Here is a 26,117-nt window from a genome sequence, read left to right on the forward strand (position 1 = left end):
ACAGGAAACACAGGAGTGAAAACACAAGACAACCTTAACTAGACGAGACATGATAGCATACACCTTTCTGCAAACCACGGACACATTATATGTGATGTTACGGCCGTGTGAAACAGGCAACGTTTTGACATTTCAAAGTGTGAAACCAACGGATATTTTTAAAGAAACATGGCGTCATTTTTCAGCAATATTGATGGTGACAGAACCGGGTGAACGTGATCTTCTTGTCGTTTTTGTTCCTAAACCTAACCAGACCTTTAGGACAGCGTTGTCACAATATAACATCGAAAATAAAATAAAATCAAGTCTGCTGGTTGTGTTGGACTTGCTAAAAGCTGAATAATGGATCCTTTCATCACGTTTTAGAGCCCTGAAGAGGTAAAAGCAACAATACTCTACCTGATTGTGCCTGCAGTGTGATAATTTCCCTCGACTGTTGTGCAGAAGAAGTCTTTGTATGTATTTTCATGCAGCACTTTGTATAAGCAGAGAACAGTCGAGTGTTCACCATGGAAACCATCTCAGTCTGAGGAAAACATGCAGGTCTCTTTGTATTTTCTGAATTATGTCGTTTTGTTCATACTGTTCGGCTCCTTCACATCGACTTGCTGTTATAAATGTCACTTAACTTTCTCGCTGACATTCACATCAGTCTTTTTTCCTTCTCGCTTCACACCAGTCAACAGTTCTGCAGACAAACCCAGTGACCCGCGAGTTTAAATGCATTTGAAGTCCAACATGTTTCCCCGTCTCTGTGTCCTCTCTCCTCACGATTAGATTGTCACAATTAACCCAGGCTCATTATTAGCCCTCAACCCATGGGGTGATTTGACTGTAATTTCATTTCTCAGCCTAACTGAATGAGGACGGGGTCAGAAAAAGAACAAGACATGGAACACAAGAGTATTAGTTCTGATTGACATTGTCTCAGTTTGGACTCTTTTTCAGTGAACTGTAGACTCGAGCCTCGTTGAATTGGTTCAATATTTTGGAAACCATAAGTCAGATGGTTAAACAACTTATTTGATCAGCCACGAGCTTCTGTTAGACAACAGCTAGCATTAGCATTCAACCACTTCCTGGCTAACGTTACTGTTTGACACACCACTCAACAGAAAAAAGTGTAAATGTATTCTACAATATCATCATACATCTAAAACAGGTTAATCTAAGCCTGGAATGGAAACAAACAGTAATGTCAGATAGAAAGTAGTTGAACGCACACGTTAGCTAACACGTTGTCACATATGTAGCTGTGAGATGCTAGCAGTTTGTCGGATTCTCTACATTTATACGACTTGTGACCTGGAAAACAGGATAACATTTTCATTGTAGCTTCCCATCCTGACTGAGATGTCAGAGGAAAAGGTCAGAGGTCTTTAACCCCTTAAGGAACACCGTTCCAACATAGGAACACCCTTGTGTTTGGACGGAAACCAAAACCTGTGTTCCAACCTCTGTAACTCTGTGTCAGTATGTCATAGAATCACACTTACACTTCTAGAAAAAACTTGAGGGTGTTACCTTTCCAATGGTACCAAACACATCCCTGAATCTCAAACTCTTAAAAGCTGTCATGCTTTTAATTTGGGTATGTCATTTTGGAAAAAGAACCTTAAAATGGGGGTGTTCATTAAGTGGTTTTAATAACAATTTGCAATCTGTTTTTCCAAAAATTGGGAGATTTCTGGGGACAGGCCACAAATATGAGGATGTGCGATCAGGCTAGCTTAGCTTAGCACAACAACTGGAATTGGCACATGGTAACAAAATATATTTTTCACCACTCCTGAACCACTACTTGTTGTTTCCTGTTTTATTTTGTAGATCATATCCTCGTGTGTCATGTTTTACTTCCCACTTCCTGTCTTGGTCTTTTCCCCGCCCTTTGTTTCATTAATCAGTTTCTGACTGTTTTCCTTTCCTTTGGTTCGTTTTCACGTCTGTCTTAACTCTGTTTGCTTCCTCCTGTTATTGTGGTTTGTACCTTTGTTTATCCTTCAGTTCATAAAATCTCACTTTTCATAATGCCTTCTTGTCAACCTTAGTATCTTGCCCCCAGGTTACTGTATTTCTAGTGTTTATCTTGAAATTTAAGCTGCAAAAGATAAAATAACTGTCCCTGAGGTACCCTCTATGACTTGTAAAGACTATCACTGACCTCTGTACAGTGTTGTGGCATCTGATTCGTCACTCAAACTGAACTTCTGGATTGTATATTTCACCTCCACTACCAACGAGGTCCCATGCATTGTATTAGCGCTGGCCTCTTATGTCATAATAAACCAGAATTATCCTTTAATTCCCCAAAATATACACTCGAGACTTGACCTGAACTTGACTGTATAGAGAAAAACTTCAAATACGACCGTGTCAAACATGACAAGCTTAACACCTTGATCATTCAGTATTATAGATTTAAAGGACTGCTGCGTCATCGTAAAAGACTTGATCTTGACTCCTCCTAACACTTCCTAATGATCTGTCTTAAATAACAACGACAGGGACTCGACCCAGAAGACACTGCGAGACAGCTTTCCTGGCACGTCAGCTCGCGCATATTTAATTGGCTAAACCATTTTCTGCTGACATCAGACTGAGCTGATGGCGAAAAACCTGAGCCAGGTTCAACTTCCTGTCCGAGATCAGAGCGTATCAGTCCGGACACATTTCACTGTTAAACAGCTCGTCGGACTAAAGCCTCTTATCGTCCTCTCAGCACGGCCAACTGCACACACACACACACACACACACACACACACACACACACAATCACATGTTGTACTTTCATGTCTGACACACACACACACACACACACACACACACACACACACACAGCTCCTATAGATAGAGACGTATAGTTAAGTGGTGTAAATCTATACGCTTCTGAGAAATAGAACACATACCAGCTGTGATTGACTCCTCAACCGCGTCTGATGATTGTAGGAAAGTATTCCCTAAAATATACACATGTACAAGGTATGGAAACGTAATAGGAGGATGGAGGAGGGTATTATATAGAAAACATAAACATGATGAAGCCTCTCGGTCACGTGCAAACAGACACTAATAATAATACACATCGTTCTGCTGTGACAGGCTCAAACTCTGCTACTTGCTCTGGAGTTTTTTAAGGGTTTTTCAGCCGAAACACTACTTGTTGTAGTTGAGAGTGCAAAACAAAAGCTTAAACTAACAGATAAATCGTGAAACTAGCAGTTGAAATAGTTATAGCCAAGGGTAATGTAGGTGTTCACCAAAAAATACAGTAGGTGTGCACGTGCTGTTCACCGTTTCAAACTTAACCCGAGGTGGAAGTCTGCTGTTTCCATAATATCACGAGTCCCACGAGTTAAACTAGAAACAGGAAGACTCTGAAGGTTCTGACGCTGTTGCAGCAACACACAGAGATGAAGCACGTCTGTCAGTAACACTTTATTTTAAGCAAGTAAGTAAAATAATGTAGATTATTTTGTAGGAGCACAAACAAAAACATTCCCAGAAAGTCCTCCCAAAAAAACATCAACAGTCTTAGAATCCAGACGATTGTCAAACATAATGTCTGTACAAAATGTCCTTACAATCAGTTGTATTGTTATTGATGTATGTCAGCCAAGACTGCGAAGATGAAATCAATGTAAATATGATCAAATGAAATAGATATAATTAAAGGCTCCGAAGGCCGTCAGCTGATTCACTCGTTGAAAACTAAAGAGAACACAAACAATCAAGCTGTCGGCTCGTTTCCTCAACAGGGAGAGAAACATAACAAAGATGACGGAGGTGTGAAAATGTTCTTGGGTAAGATATTGATCTTTTACCAACAAGGAAATGTCCGGCTTCTTTTGTTTGGCCTTCTAGGTTCCAGTCTGCTGTGGAAGTGTCGTCTACGTAGACATCTGCTGCTTGTGATCACTTTGCAGCTACGTTTTTAAAATATCCACCCGGCGCTGGAGGACAGTCTCACAAGCATCGATCGCTATTTACAGAGGCGCTAATTCAATCAGGATCAGATTATATGGGTCGTGTTGTAGTAGTCGCAGTAACCGGTCAGAACCAGTTGGTATCAGTGGTGAAAGTAAAGTAAAAGTCCTACATTTACACTTTATACTCCAGGTTTTCCAGGTCCACAAACTTCATGGTACTTTGGTGATTATCACTAAGTCACATCTTTGAAATTTCTTCAGAAATTACCTCCAAATTACCAATTATTATCCACAAAATGTATTGAAATTACTTTACCTAATATCTTTAATACGTTTCCAGGAAACTTCCGACTGGTTTCTGCTTAACAGTACATTTCATAACCATATAAATAACACATCTAATTATACATGTTATTTTAAACACTTAGCAGCTTTCTAATGCAATATTTCTTCATCCAAACACCTACAAACAGTCCAGCAAGCCAGCTAATTATTCCACTCTATGATAAATTAATCTTCATTAATCAATAGTTTTAAGGATCATTACCACACAACAGGAAATAATTTCTTCCTGCAGCAATCTACAGCTCGTCTTCCTCGTGTGGAGAGACTGACAGCGGGGACACGAGGTGCTGAAGGGCCTCACAACCCTGTTCATCTAATCTGGATTACTGTCTCTCCGCGGAGTCCAACTCTCTGGTATACGCGACATAATGGGACATAATCATGAACATTTCAGACTCACATCAGTTTTGATATTCTTGTCTGAAAGCAGATGACTTCTCACTGGAGGAAGCTGAACTACAGCCTGAGGGAAAAATGTAGTTTGGTTCTTGTGAAGCTGGTAGAACAAGAGTATGAACGTTATGTTGACCAGCTACTCTGGTCCGTACATACCGTACAGGAAGTGTTGAGACATCAGATTCACATAATCATTAATGTCCCGACAAATGTACAGAGAGTGGAGGCACTGACCCGTCAAACCAGCTGAGCTCAGGACCTGTGTTCCTGAATCTTTATTGTTTAGTCAGCGCCTCTTCGTCCACCTTCGACGAACAATGGAACTATTTTGTTAAGTCCATTGGATTCGAATCTCTGGGTTTGACTCGAGCAAAAAGGGGTCAAAAGGTAAATTAAAGTGGTCAGGAGTGATAAACTGCTTATCGTGTGAAATAGTGGAGGGTTTGAACAGTTTTTCAAATGGAAAAATGAGCATTTTGTATGCAAGATGTGTCTGCTAACAACATCTGGAACGAGACAAGGGGCCCAAGAAAAGTGCTTTTGTGAGGTCGTGAAGCAAAACAGCTGGATAGCAGAACTGATCTATAACCCTGTGTTGTCTTCTCTAATCTTATCACATGTGGAAGTTAACATAGTCTGACTTTAAAGCAAACTGTTGAACATGTTAAAGATATAAAGTGTACGAATTCTGGAAAACAACTGGATTAAATTACCGTACAAATTAGCTGTAAACCAGCAAAAGCACGAACAAGGTGTGTTTGTATTGAGGTCAACTCTGACTCAACTCAGCACTCAGCAGAGACTCTGGTTCTGGTTCTGGTTCTGGTTCTCTCTCTCCTCTCTGTAACACAACGTTCATGAAGTGATTAACATTTCCCTTCTGGATCGTTGTTGCAGTCATGGTGATAAACAGAAGGGAAGATTAATCCACTTTTTTAATCCCAAAAGTTAAAAACTGATGTTTGAGCTCTCCTCCCGTCGGTATAAACGGCTCCGGACCCGGTTCAGAACCTGTGGCTCCGGGTGTTTATTCCTCCAGAAGGTCGGGCTGTACCATAAATCATCAGAAGTCTTTTGATTGGCGACAGAAATCACAGATTAGTGCATTAATCATTATGAAAACAATTATAAACTGCAGTCTAAAATGTGATATTTGATGAAGAAGCCCTTCTGTTTTCTGATTGGCTGTTGATGCCGTTTGTCGTTCGTAAACATCACCCACACACTGGAGGTATATAACGACCTTTTAAGAGCTTCTTTGTTTTTGTTTTTGTTCCCGAGCCTTTTTCTATCCTGCGACGGCTTTAAATATGACATTTAATCTCTCAGAGGCTCAAGGAACTCAGAGCAGAACAATGGTGTGAGATCAGACTTTTAAATAGCTCTTTCTATAGTTTCCACACACACACACACACACACACACACACACACACACACAGCATATAAATGGTCACACATGCAGAGAAAACAATACCTCCTGCTGCACATCGACGCTTCATATCGACCGTTTCCCCACTGGGAAGTCTCACACAGTCGACGTTTTTCTCACTGAAGAATGGTTCGCCGGCTGAGTCAGCGCCGTCAGACGTGACGGCGGTGACGGGTCCTGCCGCTCAGACGATGCACATTTAATTATGAAGCCATTTTCCACACAGCGTCGGGCCGAGGCGGGGCGTTCGGCTTTCAAGTTAGGCGACTCGCATTTGAGACTGATCGAGTCGTTTTGTTTTGTTCCACAACATTTATCTGACAGCTGGAGCTCCGTTTGATAAAGGGAAACAACAGACATTTCCGCACGATCTGAACAGGTTTAGGAATCCTAAACTTGAGGGTCAGACTACGCAACATTTATGTCTTACAGGAAAGTCAGATTCAGTCACCATATGTCATAAATAACAGGTGATCAGTAGGTAGAACACAGGGAGCAGTGGTGTGCACAGACTTTTTGAAGGGCAGGGGCGAAAAGAAAGGCACTTTAGCGTGCGTTTTGGCTCCCAAGAGAGCACTTTAGCGTGTGTTTTGGCTCCCAAGAGGGCAGTTTATCATGTTTTAACCAGTCAAGGGGGCAGTTTAGTGTGTTTTGCCAACAAAGAGGGCACTTTGACATGCTTTTTTGGCTCCCAAGAAGGCACTTTAGCACACATTTTGGCTCCCAAGAAGGCACTTTAGCGCACGTTTTGGCTCCCAAGAAGGCACTTTAGCGCACGTTTTGGCTCCCAAGAAGGCACTTTAGCGCACGTTTTTCAACAATTGAGCCACGAGGGGAGGCGACTGCCCCCCTTGCCCCCCCCCCCGTGTGCACATAACTGACAGGGAGTGACTTCAGGATGAACTCAGCGAGAGAAAGAACAATTCTGATATGGTTTTTGTGGAGATGTTGTGTGAGGCGTTGAGGAAACTCCAAGAAGTTATTCAGGAAATATTCATTCACATAATCCCCCTGTTAAAGGAGCAATAAGCGATCCTGGGTTGGGTTGTTATATATCAGTGCTTTGGTTTAGTGGATCGGGTCGACCTCCCCACAAAGATTTGATATCCGACAACATGGGGATGAGACTCCACTGTCAGCTACGTGTGTTTCTGATAAAACCACAGTTAAATTCAAACTTTGTTGGAACTTTTACGTTTGTTTAGGTTGAATCTTCTATTTCTCTCCTGTCACGACGCTGCGCTCATGCTTTGGTTAGGTTTAGGCACAAAAATCCCTTGATTAAGGTCGGGATGGAACCAAGTTTGGGCTCAAAATATCTGGTTCTGTTGCCACAAACACGGCCACAGATTATCCAGACATCTTGTTAAGTATACCTGGTTTATCAGCCCGACACCTTGTAGAAACTATGTGGTTCTGTCATCACAAACATGGTTCGAAAAATTGGACTCATAGACTCAAATAATCTCTGATAAGTCTGCTGATGACACATATTGTAGAAATGTTGAGATGATTCATATTTAATGTACAAACTTTATGTCTTTTATTCAAAAATTTACATTTTTCCCCTTCATTAGTCTCCCTGACAGGGACGGCTCTTCAATATGGGTTCTTTAACTTTTAATTTTTACTGCTACGACTTCTCTAATGTGACTCTAACAACATTTAAAAAGCAGAACTTTCCCCCTCAGGGTCTCTTTTCTCTCTGTGGTTTATTACTTTAACTCCAGTTCATCACTGGCAGCTCGGTTCATATCCGCTCTCACTCTCTCTGCTGTATTTCCTCTTTCCCTCGCCGGCTCCTCAGATTTTGCCCCAAGGACCACTGTTGACTTAGTATTGAATTACTGTAGTATTGAACTGTCCAAACAGGACCCGGGGAGATAATAGAGAAGCCCAGCAGAGCCACTGGGGTAATGTATAGTTAATTAAAGAACAGTGTGAACGAAACTCAAAGGGGCAATAAGTGGGATTTATTTACAGTCTCGCTGCAGGAAATGGCCTCATGTGTGAGTCCTGATAGTGTTGTCGATCAATACCGATGATTCACCTGGATCAGACGCGGTTCTGCTGGCTCAGGGGGAAAAAACACATGCTTGTTGATTTGTTGTGATGATTCAGACCCGGTCCAGACTTGTGACCCGGCTCCAGTTCTAGTTCTTTTTCCTTTTTCTAGATCCAAAAAAAGTTGTAGAAGGTTAATTTCCAACATTTATCCTGAAGCTTAATCCTTCTTACAGTCCTTCATTCAAACTCTTAACTACAGAGTTAAAGTATAAAAACATTAGCATTAAAATAAAAGTGCTCATTATGCAGAAGAGCCTGTTTGAGATTCACACATTACTGCAGAAGACTAATACTTTTCCACTAGGGCTGCACTATTCTGGAAAAAATGTGAATCACGATTTTTTTGCTTAGACTTGAGATCACGATTCTCTGGCACGATTTTTTTCACAAAATGTTTATTGCACTGATGAACTTGAGCAAAACAAAACAAAAAAAACATGATAGTATGGCAGATACTACTATGCCTCTGCCAAAGCAATGTTTTTTTGTTCATTTCAAGTTCTATCATTGGATGAGAAATTATTTTTACACAAATTAAAAAAAAAAAAATTAGACTCCCAAAATGAGAGGGCATCCTTTCATACCTCATGTTGTACAGTGTTTATTGGGGCCGTATCTTAAGCTAGGTGATATGTGATAGCTGCTGTGATCGGCTTTCTAAAACGGAGGCATAATTTTCTTCCTTTTCCAAAAGCCGCCTCAGAGGTAGAGGTAAACATGTGACGTGACGTGAAGCCCGACGTTGGGCTGTGAGCAGTTGACAACGAATTTGTTTTCAAAATAAGAGCTTTACATTACACCCCATTGGAGTTTAGAGCTGGGTTCTTAGCGGGGGGCTTTTAATTTGAAAGTAGCGACCGTTCCTAGATTGTGGCTACAACAACAAGCTAACACAACCATACAGCTAGAGATCCAGGAGACGCTAGCATCTCCCGGATTTCAGCGGCTGTCCAGTTGCTCATCTAGCAGGCGAGGCGGAAATAAGTGTACCCTCCGAGGCGGGAAATCGGCGGACCAACAGACCCCCAATTTGCCGCCCTCTGTCTAAAACCGCGGACCTAGCCGCCAAAAGACGGGCAGTTTGGCGGCTTGCTGCCCCGTCTAAAAACGGCTTCTCACTCACTCCTTCCAAACACTTAACTGCAGGTGGGCTTCCTCCACTGAATCACGTGTTGTAAAGACGCTTTACCACAGGTTGAGGGAGGAGCCAGCGGCAGTGCTGCGTTTGGGGGCGCTTCAAAAAATCCGGGAGGAAAATAGGAGCATTTGTTTGTGATTCAGCTCGAGATATAAAATGCTTCAGAATCGCTGTGTGTAGAAATGAGATCACGTGTATGTGTGAATTGAGATCGCGATTTTTTTGTGCAGCCCTAATTTCCACCAACATTAGCGGGTCTGCACAGGGTTTTTAAACGCGGGTCAACCCGCTAAAACTCACCCACTGACCTCGTTCACACCTCCCGAGCAGGGAAGGCTGGGATTTTTTCTGACCCACTGTGACAGAAGTGTTTGTTTACAACGTCACAACTGCTGCAGAATGACTCGTTTCTTTGTCATGATTTCAGCCGTTCGGTCGGATAACATTCGGAAAGTCTAGAAGGAAACGCGCGATTCAGTTATTTTATCCCCCTTCAGGTTAGCCAGGTATTTTCACAGCTTTCATAGGACAGAATGTGGCTCCACCTGCAACACTGTGTCCAGAAATAAAACCTCCTGTTACAGGCCACACGCCAAATCCCGTCTTTATTTACGCTCCACCACCGGATGTTGATAACGCGTCGTCACTTCAGCGTGTTCAGCCCCGGTCTTACGTTTGGATCAAAGCCCTGCCGAGGTGCTAAAAAGGTGTAAATGCCGATCTTACACATTCCTGTTGCACACAAAAGCCCGATGTTAGCGGGGTTAAGAGGGATTTGAGCGTATTGTTGGTGTGTTAAGGTGTTTATTAGTTTAATGTCTGAGCTGGTAAAGGTTTTTAACTTTTGATACCCTGCATGTCTGTGGAATTTTATTAATCTGAATCTACAAATGTTATCAGACTGGTAGAGAAGAGAGAACAGCTGCTCACTGTCCTTCAAAGGTTTGTAAGAAAAGTCGATTTCTGAGTCTCACAATCGGAACTGAAATACAAAAAATAAAATGTCCTTATGATAGAAACTAGAAAAAAGGGTTATTTCAGTCCTTAGACCTTCATCACGATCCACAACTACAATAATAACAATAACTTGTGTGTAAAGGCCTGAATGTACTGGAACAACTTGTTACAGGAGTTTATTAATAAGCTTTAATTCTTGTGTTGTTCTGCAGCTTAAATTCAGAACAGCTCTCCGGATGTACGACGTGAGATTTAAGACTTTTCATTGCTGTTTGATGATTTGAAGCAGATCAGGGTCGATGTGAAAACACGTTACTTAGCTGTGATTGTTTTTATTGTGTCTTGTGCTCCAGTTTCATGCAGATTTTATGGATTAAACACATCTTGTCCTCGTTTCTGTGTCATTCTTGTTGTGGATATTTGAATAATCCTGTTGTGTTTATGTCATTTGACAGAAACTCAGACTGAACGTGTGTTTGTGGTTACGAACCGTTACCCAACATGTGTTTCCCCGTGTGTGCCAGCATCAGAGCTCTTATCAGTGTTTCCTCCTCCTCGCCAGCCTCGCTCGTGTATCATTATTATGCGATTCCGACAGCTTTCACAATCGCGGCATCATAAATCCATAGCCCCCTGACAGCCACCACCATTACCCACCATTGTTTAACCACAACATATTATGTAACGGTCTGCATCAGCAGCCGGCGCTGCCCGTGCACAACAAGTCGACCTGACAAACACATTCAGCCTCCGAGACTTCTGATCCCTCTCTCCTCTCCTGCCGCCGCTTGCATATAGATTGAACATTAAGACAGGAAGTTGTGGCCTTGTGAGGCAGCGAGCGACAGGAATTATGGCGTGCTTTAGCGCTCCGTCAGAGGAGGAAGACACGAGGTGGTGAGGGAGCGTTTAAAAGATCCAAGATCACAAATCAATCCAGTTAAAAGTACCAACAGTCAAAGTCTGGTGTGTTTGATATCACGTTGAAATATTACTTTGGTAAAAGTGAAGCAAAGTGTTCTCGAGTAGAAGTTTTAAAGTATCTATTACTATAATATATCTATTATAGGTTACTGAGGGAAACACATTTACCAGCATTCATCTGGTGCCTGCTAGTGGCGGGGTCCGCCAGTCCCATGCTGGACTCAGTGGTCTCAAAGGATTCAGAGGAAATGGATGTTTAGCTTTTATGTTTCTCTCAAAAGCAGTGGTCTCAAAGTAACCGAGTACATTTACTCAGTCTTGTAAAAAAAAAAAAAAAAAGTGCGCAAAAGTCAAAATATTACGTTGGTAAAAGTGCTCAAGTGAAAGTTTCTAATAATAAATATAATAATCTGAAACACCGAGGGAAGATAATCTACCAGTCACTTCTTCTCCACTTTGGTCTTTAGTGTTAGTGGCGGGGTCCGCCATTCTAATGCTGGATTCAAAATTAAATACATCTATAAATATCAAATAAAGGATCCACAAGAAAGGATGGCTACCTGTATGTTAACAAAGTAATTAAGTACATCTACTCAGTGTTTTAAAAAGTACCCAAAAGTCCCAGGTAAGGATATTGTGTTGAATATTATTTTAGTAAAATGTAACATGTGCTTTTTTGTTGTTTAGTTGTTGATTGAATAAACTAATTAATTTATCGACTCTGTAACATGTAATCTGCAACGTAACTAGTAACTAAAATCATCAAATAGATGTGCTGCAGTAAAAGTATAATATTTGTCTCTCAAATTTGGTTTAGTGGAAAAATACAGCAGCAGAAAATGGAAATACTCAATCACAAATACCTCAAAATTGTACAGAAGAAGTCTATAGTAATCGAGTAAAGGTACTTAGTTACATTCCATCACTGCAAGCAGCAAAACAGCCGACTTTATTGTTGTATTCTTAAAGAAAAAAAGGAGTGAAAACATCAATTTGTTTGTTTTTTTGTAACAGGGCGACTCACTTCCTGGATTCTGTTGCCTGGCAACCAGCAGAGGATCAAAGACTTTCACATCACAAAACAAAGAATGGCTCAAACAAAGAAGAAACAGCCGCTGAACTTTGAACATGCAGGTATGTGGATATTCCACCTGTCTTCAGTCTTTATGCTAAGCTAGGCTAACCCGCCGCTGGCTGTGTTTAACAGAGAGACGTGTGAGTGGCATCAAACTCTTAAACTTCTCCAACATCCATCAGAAAGTGAACGTAAGTTGAGGAAACTGTAGAAGAAGAAAAAAAAACCTAATAAAAAGTACAATAAAAGTAGTTGAGCTCCGTTCAGATGGGATTATCTGTCAGTAGGAGAGGAGGTGAGGAATGAAATATTCACTCTGCTGCTCTGTAATTAACTCCAGATGGCATTCTAACCTTCAGCATGATGTGGCCTGTAATGGACATTCAGCAGGACAGAGACAGAAACACTCTCATGGGTGAGATCCTGCAGGAGGTGAGTCAAAAATCAACCATGACACATCGTGTGATTTACTCTTCCTGAGGACATCATTCACTCTGACGTCCATGAAGAATAAACAGCCATAAACCTGCTTAGAAATCATCGAAACAGTGTTTTAAAAAAAAATTCAGAACTTGCCTTAGAATCTTTATATTTTTAAATTTTCTTTCGTGTTAACCTTATCCAGGGATAGTTGTCTGTACATCCTTGGGTACACTGGAAACAAGAACTGCTAATATCTAATTCGGCATAATTTTACCAGCGCTAAGTCGTCAAAATGAACAAATACAGACTAAAACATGAAGTAGTTTGACTGCTGATTTGAACGGTCAGGTGCTGTGGATGTGACAACAACTATGGTACTTCTTAAAGTCAAAACGCTGTCACATATCAACACAGAGACATCAAACAAGTATTGATATAATCAGTGTGATTTATACTTCTAGAGGAGGTCATGATCTCCAATGGCCATCGCGAATAAACATCCATAAATCCACATAGAAATGGGAAAAGCGACGCTCAGTATCACTGCAGAACTTGCCTTAGAATCATCACATTTTTAAGTTTTCTTCAGTATTAAAGTAATCCGGTGGTAGCTATCTGTACATCCATGAATAAGCAACAAACAAGAACTGCTAACAGCTAATTCGGCTTACGTTTAAAGGTGACATCTTGCAAAAATGTAAACGAATACAGGCTTTAAAAGCTCCTCTTGTGTTATAAATCCTCCTTCAGAACCTGCCTTAGAATCATCACATTTTTAAGTTTTCTTCAGTATTTAAGTAATCCTGTGGTAGCTATCTGTACATCCATGAGTTTATTGTAAACAGGAAGTGCTAATAGCTAATTCGGCATACTTTATATGTCCAGAAGAGAATCAGAGTCCAGGTTAAAAATCCTTCTTTCATGTTGTGGGTATCTGTTTTTTATCTGACAACGCTCAACAGCCATAAAAAATAAAAAAAAACAACTTCCAACATGTTTTTAAGGATTAATTGTTCTATAAATCAGGCTTTTTTTTATTACAATATATAATATATTTTATGTTTATTATGCAAGTGTGGGTAACAACTCTATATCTGAACAGAAATAAATGGTAAATGGCCTCATTTTTATAGCGCTTTTCCAGTCTAACGACAGCTCAAAGTGCTGTACAACACATGCCACATTCACCCATTCACACACACATTCATACACTGATGATGGAGGCTGCCATGCAAGGCGCCAACTGCTCATCAGGAGCAATTTGGGGTTCAGTATCTTGCTCAAGGACACTTCGACATGCAACTAGGGGGAGCTGGGATTCGAACTGGTGACCTACTCATCACTAGACGACCCGCTCTACCCACTGAGCCACAGCCGCCCCACTTAAACACTTAAATGTGTATTTTGGATGTTTTCTTTCGACTTGTCTAAAAAAAAAGACGTCATAGAAGCAAAACAGGCCAAAATGTAAAAATATAAGTTTGTGTTAACATTCGCCTCGCCTCCATTTACACTCTTAAGCACAAAAGTCGCATTTCAAGCAGAAACACACGTAAAACTTTATTGAGATAAATGACAAAAGATAAAAACTACAATAAATCTTCTTGATGAGAAAACCTAAGCAGATTGTTGGTCGGCGTGAAGCCGTAACACTCGATGTTTTTCTGCCCGCAGGAGTTTCTTTTTCCACCGAGTCTGTTTGGTTTGTGCTCAATGCTGAGAAAACAAGTGCAGCCTGTGAGGTTATCAGGTTATCTGCACATAAACACATTAATGCTGCACAGACACACACACACACACACAGAGACACACACAGTTTGTCATGGTCAGAGATATGGAAGGCTAAATCAACATTCAGGTCAGCGTTAATGACACGCTAATCACATTTAATCCAAAAATGTTCCTCTTTGTCTCACAGTGGTCAAAAGAGTCAGAAATATATTAAAATATACTGAAAGGTTTTTGGATCCGTCCTCTGAAATGTGAGGAGTTGCTGCTTTTCTTGGTTTTGTGTCATAATAAATTAAGTAGCCTTGTTTTTTTAAAGATTTTTATTGGACAAAACAAAACTTTTTCAAGGATTTTCTTTTACATTTGATATGATAAAGTTTTTGTTAGTTGTGACAGAAGAGATGCAGCAGAAACAAGTCGGTAAGTGGAAGTTAACGGCAGCAAAAATAGTTTATAATGCTCCAAAATAACTCGATAATTATTATTCAGCTTTTAATAAATACACAAGCAGAGTCGAGTTACACTCCTACAATCACAAAGACTGCAGTCCAAGTTTTTATTCTGGCATGTTGACACTCAAACATGAAGCCATTCTCCTCACAATCTACATTTGTCTTGAAACTTTATATATGAATGTACACGCAGCGCTCATCATCTAAAAACCAGTGAAATCACTTTTAAATGTATGTATGAAAAATGTGTTGAATGTAAATTGCCCAAAACATGTGAACGTGGTTAGAAACATGTGAAAAATGTATAAATTGATGTGAAAATACTCCAAAACACTTGAAAATAGTCGGAAAGAAAGGGGAAATAGTCAAAAGAGATGTAGAAATTGTCTAAAAACATGTAAAAATGGTTTAAAAACATGTAAAAGAAATACTAGAAACATATGGAAATGGTCTAAAAACATCTGAAAAATGTATAAGTTGATATGAAAATATTCCCAAACACTAGTCTAAATAAGAGGGAAATAATCAAAAGAGATGTAAAAATGGTCTAAAAACATGTGAAAAGTGTAATAAATGTCTAGTGGCCTGGATAAAATGTTAGCAGTTTACATTTCTGTAGATCGCATACGTTGTAATTTGTGCCTTTTACAGAGAGAAGAGAGAAGATGACCTCTGTGTCAGTAAGTGTGAAGCTGCTGGATATTTTAAGGAGACATCAGGACAATTTCAATCTTTGTTTTGCTACAAAAAACACAATATTTTCCTGTGAAGTCAGGACGTCTGCAGCCGCGTTGGAGGGAACCGAGCTCGGGATGATTTCCAACCTGTTCGTGGCTACAAATAACAGATATTCTTTACGGGAAGTCGAGACATCTGTAGAAGTCTGTGTGGGGACTTTGGGACAATTTCCAGTGTTTGTGGACAATAAAAAAATGATATATTTTTTAAGAGAAGTCACCAAAAACAGATATTGTTGATGTTATGTCGGGTCATCTCCAGCTTTATGGCACTGAGCTTGTTCAGCCAGACCTCAGGCAGGTTTCTGACCATGTTTGTGACGAAGCAAATATATTTGAAGGTAAATCCAGCCACCTTAACTCTATATAGATAAAATGATCCTCTATAATCCAGCTTCTTTATCCTCTGCTGATAATTCAAATAAACAGTTTTCTGTCCACACAGTCAGAGAACAGCAGAGATTTCTCCCTGCAGGCTCCGATTTATCTGTGTGCTGTTAGATTGGTGGGAGGGAAGAAACAGTGTGTGTGTGTGTGTGTGTGTGTGTGTGTGTGTGTGTGTGTGTGTGTGTGTGTGTGTGTGTGTGTGTGTGTGTAGGGGGCTGGTCTCTGGTCTGGGGCAGCAGGAGCCTTTAAAAGCAGCTGATGTGCGGCGCTGCACTCACAGTGGCACCGGGAGCTTCTGTGCGCCACATGTGGAGGAACAAATGTGGAGTTTGTTTTTTTGTTAGTTTGTGATTTTTGACAGTTTCTCTCTTCATGTATGCGCGCGCTGCCCGGTGACCCCCACACACGCATGTTGGAGTAATCAGAGTACTCGGCCACAGTCTCCGGTGCTGACGGTTACGCACGGACAGCAGCTCCTCCGCGCGCCCCGAGCAGACGCGTCCAGCATGCTGTTCTCCTTCAGCAACGTGACGGGCAGGAACAGCAGCGAGCAGCTGAGCTTCAGCCCGCAGCTGGAGGCGAACATGAGCGGGAAGAGGAACGACACCGACCCGTTCGGGCGGAACGAGGAGGTGGCAAAGATCGAGATCACCGTCCTGAGCCTCGCGTTCATCGCAGCGGTCGTCGGGAACGTGAGCGTGCTGCTGGCCATGTACAAGACCCGCAGGAAACCGTCCCGCATGCACCTGTTCATGAAGCACCTGAGCCTGGCGGACCTGGTGGTCGCCTTCTTCCAGGTGCTGCCGCAGCTCTGCTGGGAGATCACCTTCCGCTTCTACGGCCCGGACTTTCTGTGCCGGATCGTGAAGCACCTGCAGGTGCTCGGCATGTTCGCCTCCACCTACATGATGGTGATGATGACCCTGGACCGCTACATCGCCATCTGCCACCCGCTGCAGACGCTCCAGCAGCCGACGCAGCGCGCACACATCATGATCGGCTCCACCTGGGCGTGCAGCCTGGTGCTCAGCTCCCCGCAGTACTTCATCTTCTCCCTGAGCGAGGTGCACCCCGGCTCGGCCGTCTACGACTGCTGGGGCCACTTCATGGAGCCGTGGGGGCTGCGCGCCTACATCACCTGGATCACGGCCGGGATCTTCCTGGTGCCGGTGGCCATGCTCGTGTTCTGCTACGGATTCATCTGCAGGACGATCTGGAGGAACCTGAAGTACAAGACCCGGAGGAAGAGCGCCGGCTCCGCGGCAGAGGCGCACAAGTCCGGGATCCTGGGCAGGAACTCGGTGAGCAGCGTCAGCACCATCTCCCGCGCCAAATTACGCACGGTGAAGATGACGTTCGTGATCGTGCTGGCCTACGTGGTGTGCTGGGCGCCTTTCTTCACCGTGCAGATGTGGTCTGTGTGGGACGAGACCTTCTCCTGGACCGGTGAGTCAAACCCTCAGTCTGCCGAGGGTCCAGTTACACAAACACGTGTCTGTAAACTTTACACACGAACGTTTTCTCAACATGATAAAATAGATAAAACATATTATATATTATAATGTCAGAACAGAAAAGACTCCAAAATTACACAAAAATAAGTCCAAAAAATACAGAAAAGTGTTTATTGTCTGAGATGTAAAAAATAAATCAGTCAGTGGAACAAGTGAAATGAAAAAAAAAAATTAAAATGGCCCAAAAACGAGTCAGAATCACCTAAGAACAGGTGATAATGATTAAAAACGAATGAAAATGGTCTAAAAACAAGAGACAAAGTCATCTAAAAACATCAAAATTGTCTAAAAACTAGGGAATGTAGTTAAAAAAATGTGAAAATTGTCTGAGCACAAGTTGAAATGGTTAATAACAAGGGAGAATGGTCTTAAAATAAGGGAGAATTGAATAAAAGGAAGTCAAAATGGTTTAAAAAAAGTGAAAATGGTTAAAAAACAAGAGAAAAGATTATCTGAAAATGTCAAAATGGTTTAAAAACTAGGGAATGTAGTTCGAAAAACGTGAAAATTGTCCGAATACAAGTTGAAATATCTAAAAACATTCGAAGATTGTCTTAAAAACTAGTGAAAATGATCTTAAAATGTGAAATGGTCTAAAAAAACAAAATAATTTAGTTTAAGAAATGTTTAAAAATTACAAAGAAAAACTTAATACGACTAAAATAACAATTAATTTTGTGTCTTACGTTAATAAAGCTCATCAGTGTTCATCAGGACTCTTCTTCTTCTTGAGGACGGTTCGTCTCGTGGGAGTAAAGCTGCTGGAACAGAAGGACGTAAATCAGCCACATGCAAATGTTGAAACTGAAATATTTCCGCATTTCAAACCATTAATGAAAAAGTCAAACTTTTAGTTGTTAAATATTCACATGGGTCGTTACAGTCATCAGCCCTGAACGCCCAGAATCTGTTTCTTGATTTATCTTTTTGAACAGTTGAGAATATTTTCCTCTTTTCAAACTATAAACTGCATTAAAATCTTCACGTTTCTGACTTTGAACCCTGGAGCTGCTTCAGCCGGTCAAACGGCTCCAGATGATAAATTGGAGAGGCAGATATTTGGCGACGAGCGTCGAGGACGTGAAGCTGCTCACCCACCTGAAGAATTTCATCATTCACCAACACATGATCGTCCAACTGCTGCTTTCAGAGGCTTTTTGAACCGGACGAGGAATAAATTAAGAGTTCAGATGGAGCGTGTTTGATGTCTGTCTCATGGCTCAAAATCAGCCCGTTCTGAGAGCAGTGGAGTGAAAAATGTGACCGGTTTGATCCAGACTGCTGACAGAAATGATCCAAAATCATAAATGAAAAGCAGAATTTTCCAGCCAAACTGACAAAAATGTTGAATGTAGTTCATGTCGTCTAAAAGCGTGCAGCCCTCTGCTCAGAGACAAGTCGTCTCCACTGCAGCACGGTGAAACCTTCCAGATTTTAACAACAATCACTACAAACTGCAGCGCTCTTCTAAATTCATATTTCTAGCTGTATAAAAACTTCCTGCTGTTTTAAACCTCGTATAGATTCTCTCGTCTCTGTCCCGACGTGTCCGAACCAACACTCCCTCCACTCGCTCGAGGTTTCTTCTCTCAACAATACGCGTCTGCAAAACCACCGATAAGTTCAATCTGAATATTTGTTTTGTCTCGGTTGAATTCTCTTGTCACAACACGGTGCTCGTGATCTGGTTAGGTTCCCGCACAAAAACCACTCGGTAAGGAAAACATCAGGGTCTGAGTGAAAATACCTGATTCTGGGCGACACGATCGTGGCTGGAAATATCTGGAATTCGCCAATTACAAAAATGTCGCAATGCAGAATTGAACAGCGGCCGGCAGTTTTGCAGCGTTGTTGTTTTGGATTCTTAGTTATTACAAACTGTTAAATGTCAAGTGGATTTAGAATGAGGTTCAAGAATATAATACTGGTAGTTAATGTTTCACCGCGGCAGTGACCACTGTTCATGACTGTGTTTCAACATTTGCAAGATTAAAACTACTGGATACTTTAAGGAGACAAAACCTGGATATTTTTGACATCCTCAGTCGTGTTTGCAGCGACCAAAACAGGTATTTTAAGCTAAAAGAAAATGTTTTTCTAACCCTAACCAAGTGGTGATTGTGCCTCAAGTTTTGACAATTTAACCTGAAGAAAAGCAAAGTTACAACATAAAGAAATGTTAAGTTTCAACACATCTGTGGTTTGCAGAAAAGGAACATTGCCACGGTTTATTCTGGCGACCGTGTGGCCCTCTGACTTCTCCCAGAGGAGGTTCAACAAACAGTCGATTGAGAAAACAGTTGTCAAATTAATCTGTGATGGAAAAACTGCTAGTCGAAGTCTTAAGCTGTGTGCAGGAAGGGAAGCAGAGGCTCAAACTGGGGCTGGAGGCGAGGATAAACACTTCACAGGCAGCTCAGTGAGTCCGAGCTGCAGCCCGACTCCCTCGAGACAAAAAGTAAACACCTCAGATTAGTTGTTGACGTTTCAGAGCGTGGCTCATAAATCTGTGTTTCCCCTCCAGACTCCGAGAACGCCACCGTGACGCTCTCCGCCCTGCTGGCCAGCCTCAACAGCTGCTGCAACCCCTGGATCTACATGATCTTCAGCGGACACCTCCTGTCCGACTTCGCCGGCAGCCTGCCGTGCTGCCGCTCGCTGAGGAACAAGTTCGTCCACCACGACTCGGACAGCAGCATCCGCCGGACCACGCTGCAGTCCCGCCTGCAGGGGCCGCGCCTCTCCGAGCCCTTCAGAGACCTCAACCCGAACCCTAAGAGCTTACCGCAGTGTCTGTCCTGACCACCAGAACACTATCTGAACATGAGCCGGTCTTAATCTGCTGCTCTGCGGCAGCGGAGGAGGCATGATCTCATGTGAGGGTGCGGTCACAACTTCACTGTGTTTTCTTTGGTCCGGTCCGAGTGGAAACGTTGACTCCATGGCAACTTTTGGTAGTTAGTTTGTTCAGACCCACACGGCTGTTTTCAGTCTGCCAGCTCTGAGAATTTTTGGGGGTTCGACAGTCAAAACAAATCCACTCACTTAATCTTCAGCCGTTAGCATGACGGCCTTCACCGCTCCTCGCTGTGATTCAGCTGCTTTAGTGTCTGAATATGAGCTTCTCCTGATACACTGAGATTCTTTCTGTGACGCACGAGGAAACTACTGGATTTGATATGCCGAGATACACGTGAACTCTGGTGCTACGTAACAGTCGGCGGACGAACATCACGATTGTTTAGCTGCTGTTGAATCTGATTTTTGACGTCTGGGTCGACAATCAGCAGATGAACTCAAACAGAATCTGACGTCTTCAGATCTCGTGAAGTTTCTTCTAAACATGTTTGATATTTGAGGTCATGAGTCGAACTATCCAGATGTGTTTCTTCAGAGGTCCAGTGTGTCGGGTTTATGGGGATCTGTTGGCAGAAATGGAGAATAGGAGTCCAGAGTCATCGTTTCTTTGGTAAACTCAACTTAACTCAAGTTGAGTCCTTTCAACCCCCAAAGATTCTGCAGTCCTACCTGCAGTTTTTGATCCGTATAAAGAAAAAAGACAAAGGTGTGAGTATTGATCGCCTTTATTAAATAAGTCACAAGTCATCAAAACATTGACTTGATGAACCCTTTATATCTGCAGAGGGAGCGGCAGGGTTGGAACAAGCACCCAAAAAGTATCCACACCTGAGTAAAAGTAAAGATATCATGTAAAACTACAAGTTTTGCCCCCAAAATGTTGTACAAATACCTCAAAATCCATCGCCTTGTTCCTACGGTAGCCCAGAGGAGACAAACCAAACACTGATCCCAAAGTGAAGGTCTGTAAAATGTCAAAAAATGTGAAAAACAGCTCATCTCAGTTTCCCAGAATGCAAAGTGACGTCTTCGTGTTCCTTCTTTCATCCAATTAACAGTCCAGAAACCACAAAGACTCTTCAGTTACTGTCGTGATGAAAAAGACACGCAGCAGATCTTCACAATTCACAACAAATATTTGACTTTTTTCCAATCGATTTCCTTCTGATTGACGGGACGAGGGGTGTTTAGTTGGTTCCAATCTGCAACCTCACCACTAGATGCCACTAAGTCCTCCACACTGGACCTTCACATGCACGTAGATGTATTCCAGCACAGTCACGACACTTTTTAAAAGGTACTAACGGCCACTGTCATGATCAGTTACCGATCTGCCACTTATTCTCTCGATTATTGATCGTTTGGTCTGAAAAATGTCAGAAAACAAGAGAAAAAAGTGCCGAATTACACTAAAAAAACAGCAAATATTTACACTCGTGGAACTTCAACAATTAAACTCTCGTCAGAATTAATTTCCTGTCCGTCAGCGAGTTCATGAGTCGGCTGATTGTTTCAGCTCTTCTGAATTCACAGTCACATTAAAGCTAACGGGAGCGTATTAAAGTGTTAATTATCATCCTCAGTCTCTTTTGGTGATTAAATGTAATGTTTGCTGTACGTTGACTGTAATTAAAACTGCACTTTGTTTGATATAAATAATGTTAATCTTATGAATATACGTCTTTTTGGGGGCTTGTTTACTTCTTGACAGACTCATTCCCAGATGTTGTTGTTGTTGTTGTTGTACAGATGTTTATCAGTGTTATGTATTCTGAATATATATATATATATATATTGCACACGTTGTAAAGAAAGATAAATGTTATCACTCGTCTCCTCACGTGTCGTTGCGACTTGTTTTTTCTGGCTCCACACTGTTTCGTTTGTTCGCGTTACGTAAACGGTTTCCAGGTGACGTAACAGAACATTTTTATGAGAGAAGTAAACAAAGACGGCGTTCAGCTCAGGTTGAACACGTGGAAAAAGGAAAATCTCTGTAGCTTCGAGCCTGTTAGGCGATGTGACTCGATGGACAGAAGATTTAGTTTATCTCAACAGTTATTAGAAGGATTTTCGCTGTGATTTCACGCAGATGTTCACGGTGCCCAGAGGATGAATCTCACTGATTCTTAGATGAGAAATGTTGAGAACCTCAGTTTTTAATGGATTAAAATTAACTCTGGTTGGGTAAATAATGATGCTCATGGAAAACAATGAGTTTTTGGGTTTATAGTCTGTTGTTTCTACATCTTAAACAAACTATAAAATGTTCAAAAACCTTAGTGTGTTTACAGTTTGAGTGTGTTGACAGTGAACAGTTCAGCCTCACAGTCGCTGTTTAATCTTGTTTTTCCGTTTTTGAACCAGGACATTTGATACCCAGACGTCTCTTGTTGGTTGGTTAAAGTTAAAGTTCTGGAGTGGAGGACGGCAGCAGCAGCAGCAGCAGCAGCAGCAGCAGCGCTCTCTGGTTTGTATTATACTAATGTGTTCACGGTGTCTGAAGGTAAAAGTGTTTTCGACTCCTCAGCTGTTTCACGTCAACTCTGCGTTACCTGAGTCAGTCTTGATTTCCCTCGAGGTCGGACGTCTGCTGCGAGTCGTGTGTTTTACTGTTTACTTCACACGATGACATCAGACGTAAGACATCAGACCTGTCCAGGGGCGCTGTGATGTGGTCCTGGAGTTAGAGGGGTTAAACAAGGCCACGGAGAACTTGATGAACTTCAGGTTAAAGTACAGATTCCTCACAATCAGTTAAAGGAACAGTTCACTGAAAGAAACCAGGTGTTTGGCTTTTTTCAACAGATGAATGAAAATGTTCACCTCTGACGTTAAAATATGTTGGTTATCATCTACTGGGAGCAATTAGTTTGGCAAACACTCTGATTTCTTTAACATGATGTAGGTGGTGAGGGGATGGACAGAGGGATATCAGCAACAGAACAAATTTAGACACAGAAAAAATAGCTTTCACCATCAGAGACCCAATAAGAGTCCTGAATATAAACTCTATAAACTGGCCAGTCATTTAGAAAGTCCAAAATCTAAAGTTAAAGCAAAACAGTCAGAATTAAAGCAGCAAGCAGCGATGAACGGGCCCTCGCAGTCCACACGTGCCGCGTAGATGTATTCAATGCAAGACCCTCTACATGTTTGAGCAGTTTGGAGTAGGTGGCAATTGTATGTGGAAGTTATAATGAGTTGATGGTTTTATGGCGAAGCATCAAAATGGACGGCGCCACCAGGAGTGACGTGAGTGAAAGCTTTTGATAAGTTTTGTCCACAGATGCTACTTGCAAAGTTTGTTGTAAATGGGTCAAATGGCCTCAGAGGAGTTGGAAAAGTAAGTTTATAATTTTTTCACAGAGCCTTAATGGTTTCATGTCATTCAGACAGAACAATGTGGAGCAAAATGTACAGGAAGTTGTTATTTAATAACTTGAGTATTGTTTGGAATATCAAAATTCTTTGAATAACTTTTTGTCAGGAGGGTTCACAGATGCTGTGTGCAAAGTTTCGTGCAAATCGGTGAAATCACCTGGGAGGAGTTCAAAAAGTGGGTTTGCGACATTTCACAAATTTGCAGGGAAAAAACGGGTGTTGAAATGGGCGTGGCCTATATCACAAGATTCAGCTCAATTCAGTGAACGCGTGGATATAAGTTTTTTGAATGTGCGACAAAGTATATGTGAGTTATAAGCCAAAACGCACTTTCCTTGATTATAGCTACACCTAGTGGTGGAAATTAAGGACGACAACACATTCTGAAAATTTTCGGCAGGTGTGATGTATATTCCGAGTTCGGTCAAGACCTGCACGGGCCCTAATTATGGGGAAAAAAAGTCCAAATTCTGAGGAAAAAACTGAATTCTGACGTCAAAATCACAATCACATCGCTCACCGGGCTTTACAATCTGTACAGTGAGGAACATCCTCTGTCTTTAGACTCTCAACTCAAGTGAGGAAAAACTTGATATTATGAAAAACAACCTTTTGACAGGAGAAACAAAGATGGAGGAAACATCAGGAAGACTAGCAGAGGACGGACAGATGTGCAAAAGATGTCAAAAGTTAATTACATATAATATATGTGGAGACTACTCGAGTCACGCAGCCTCCACTCCACCCTGGTGACCTGGAAGAGGACAGAAAACATGAAAGAATCAATGAAAACAATATGAGAACGCAAAAAGATTCACATTTACAGAAGTACAGATGTAAGGACATAAAACAGACGAGAGCAGAACTCAGAGGCCTGAATCCTTGTCTTTACTTATGAAATTGCAACATAGGAACCCTTCAAAAAAAAGGTAAAAGCACAGAAGAAAGTCACAATATTTTGATAAAATACAGTTATTTCTAAGCTTCTCTGCTTCCTCGGTTCCTCCTCAGTGATTTTCTGGGTTCAGATAACTCTGCCTGAGCGTTGAATCCCCGACCAGCCGACCGTATCCTGCTCACTGACCTACAAACACTCTCCTCCAGTTCCCTTCACCACCTACGACACAGGAATATTAAACACACAAGCTCTAACACCTGTGATTCGGCCCTAACACGTGATATATAAAATCAATCGAACCCAGCGGCTACAGAGGTGATAAATCAATGTGTGTGTCAGAAACCAATTTATATACAATTTGTAGTGTTTGGTGTGAAACCTGCGAAACCTCTGAAGAAATCAAAAGTCCGCAGCGTCACCATAGTTTCCTTCTTTACCCAACATGTCCTCCCGTCTCGCCTGGAGGAACTGAGAATCAATCACTTTGTCCACGGGGACGATTTTTATCAAAGGGCCTAATGCAGGAACTGTGGAGGAGGAAGTGTATTGTTAAAGACAGGAAGTGCAGATGAATGTGGCCTTAAAACGGAGCAGCTTTCATCATTAACGAGCTCGGGTGGAGTCCCATCCTGTGCCTGGGATTTAAGTGGCCTCTATCTTTTTCTATATTACCGCTCCGACTGCTTTTTTCCCTCCATTTACATTCAGTCGGTCTCGTACCGAGCGACCTCCTCAGACGATTTACCAGAGGAAGTGTTGACATTTTACAAAAAATCACAGATACATTGAATTTCTACTTTTCATACATATCACATCACTTTGTAGACCTCTTTCTGACAACAAGACGAGGTATTTTAAACTGAAGAAAGGTTTTCTGTGTGCTGTGTAACTTTTCTTAGACGAAGAAAACATTATTCTGGAACTGAACGACTTCTCTACAGACAGTGGGACGAACGTTGTAGAGGCAATGTTGCAGATGAACGTTGTAGACGAACGTTACGGACGAACGTTACGGACGAACGTTACGGACGAACGTTACTGATGAACGTTATGGACGAACGTTATAGAGGCAATGCAGATGAACGTTGTCGACAAACGCTGTAGAAGAAACGTTACGCACGAACGCTGTGGATGAACGTTGCAGACAAACGTAACGCACGAACGCTGTGGACGAATTTTGTAGACGAACGCTGTGGACGAAAAATGTAGACGAACGTTGTAGACGAACGCTGTTGACAAACGTAGACGAACGTTACGCACGAACGCTGTGGATGAACATTATAGATGAACGTTGTGGACGAACGTTGTAGACGAACGTTGTAGACGAACGTTGTAGACGGCGCTGCACTGTTAGAAACTTGTTTGTCGTGTCCTAAAGACATCTGACTCAAACTACACTGTTTCAGAATTTAGCATAATCAACATATCTTTTCTGATTAACTTAATATACATGTACAAGTTGTTATTTTTTAGTT

The 26,117-nt window shown here is 41.8% G+C and overlaps 1 protein-coding gene across 3 annotated transcripts in view; it reads left to right on the forward strand.

The window, feature by feature from the left end:
- LOC115595462 (arg8-vasotocin receptor-like) overlaps positions 1 to 22,200 on the forward strand; it is a 39,516-nt gene extending 17,316 nt beyond the window's left edge. For all 3 annotated transcript variants that reach the window (XM_030439999.1, XM_030440000.1, XM_030440002.1), the window contains 5 exons: positions 12,197 to 12,316; positions 12,598 to 12,689; positions 14,355 to 14,417; positions 16,413 to 17,433; positions 20,026 to 22,200. In XM_030439999.1, the coding sequence (XP_030295859.1) occupies positions 12,197 to 12,316; positions 12,598 to 12,689; positions 14,355 to 14,417; positions 16,413 to 17,433; positions 20,026 to 20,303 (1,574 nt within the window). In that variant the 3' untranslated portion in view covers positions 20,304 to 22,200. The remainder of the gene's footprint in view (positions 1 to 12,196; positions 12,317 to 12,597; positions 12,690 to 14,354; positions 14,418 to 16,412; positions 17,434 to 20,025) is intronic.
- The last annotated feature ends 3,917 nt before the right edge of the window (positions 22,201 to 26,117 follow it).

The sequence above is a fragment of the Sparus aurata genome, chromosome 14 (assembly GCF_900880675.1).
Source record: "Sparus aurata chromosome 14, fSpaAur1.1, whole genome shotgun sequence".
Classification (NCBI taxonomy): domain Eukaryota; kingdom Metazoa; phylum Chordata; class Actinopteri; order Spariformes; family Sparidae; genus Sparus; species Sparus aurata.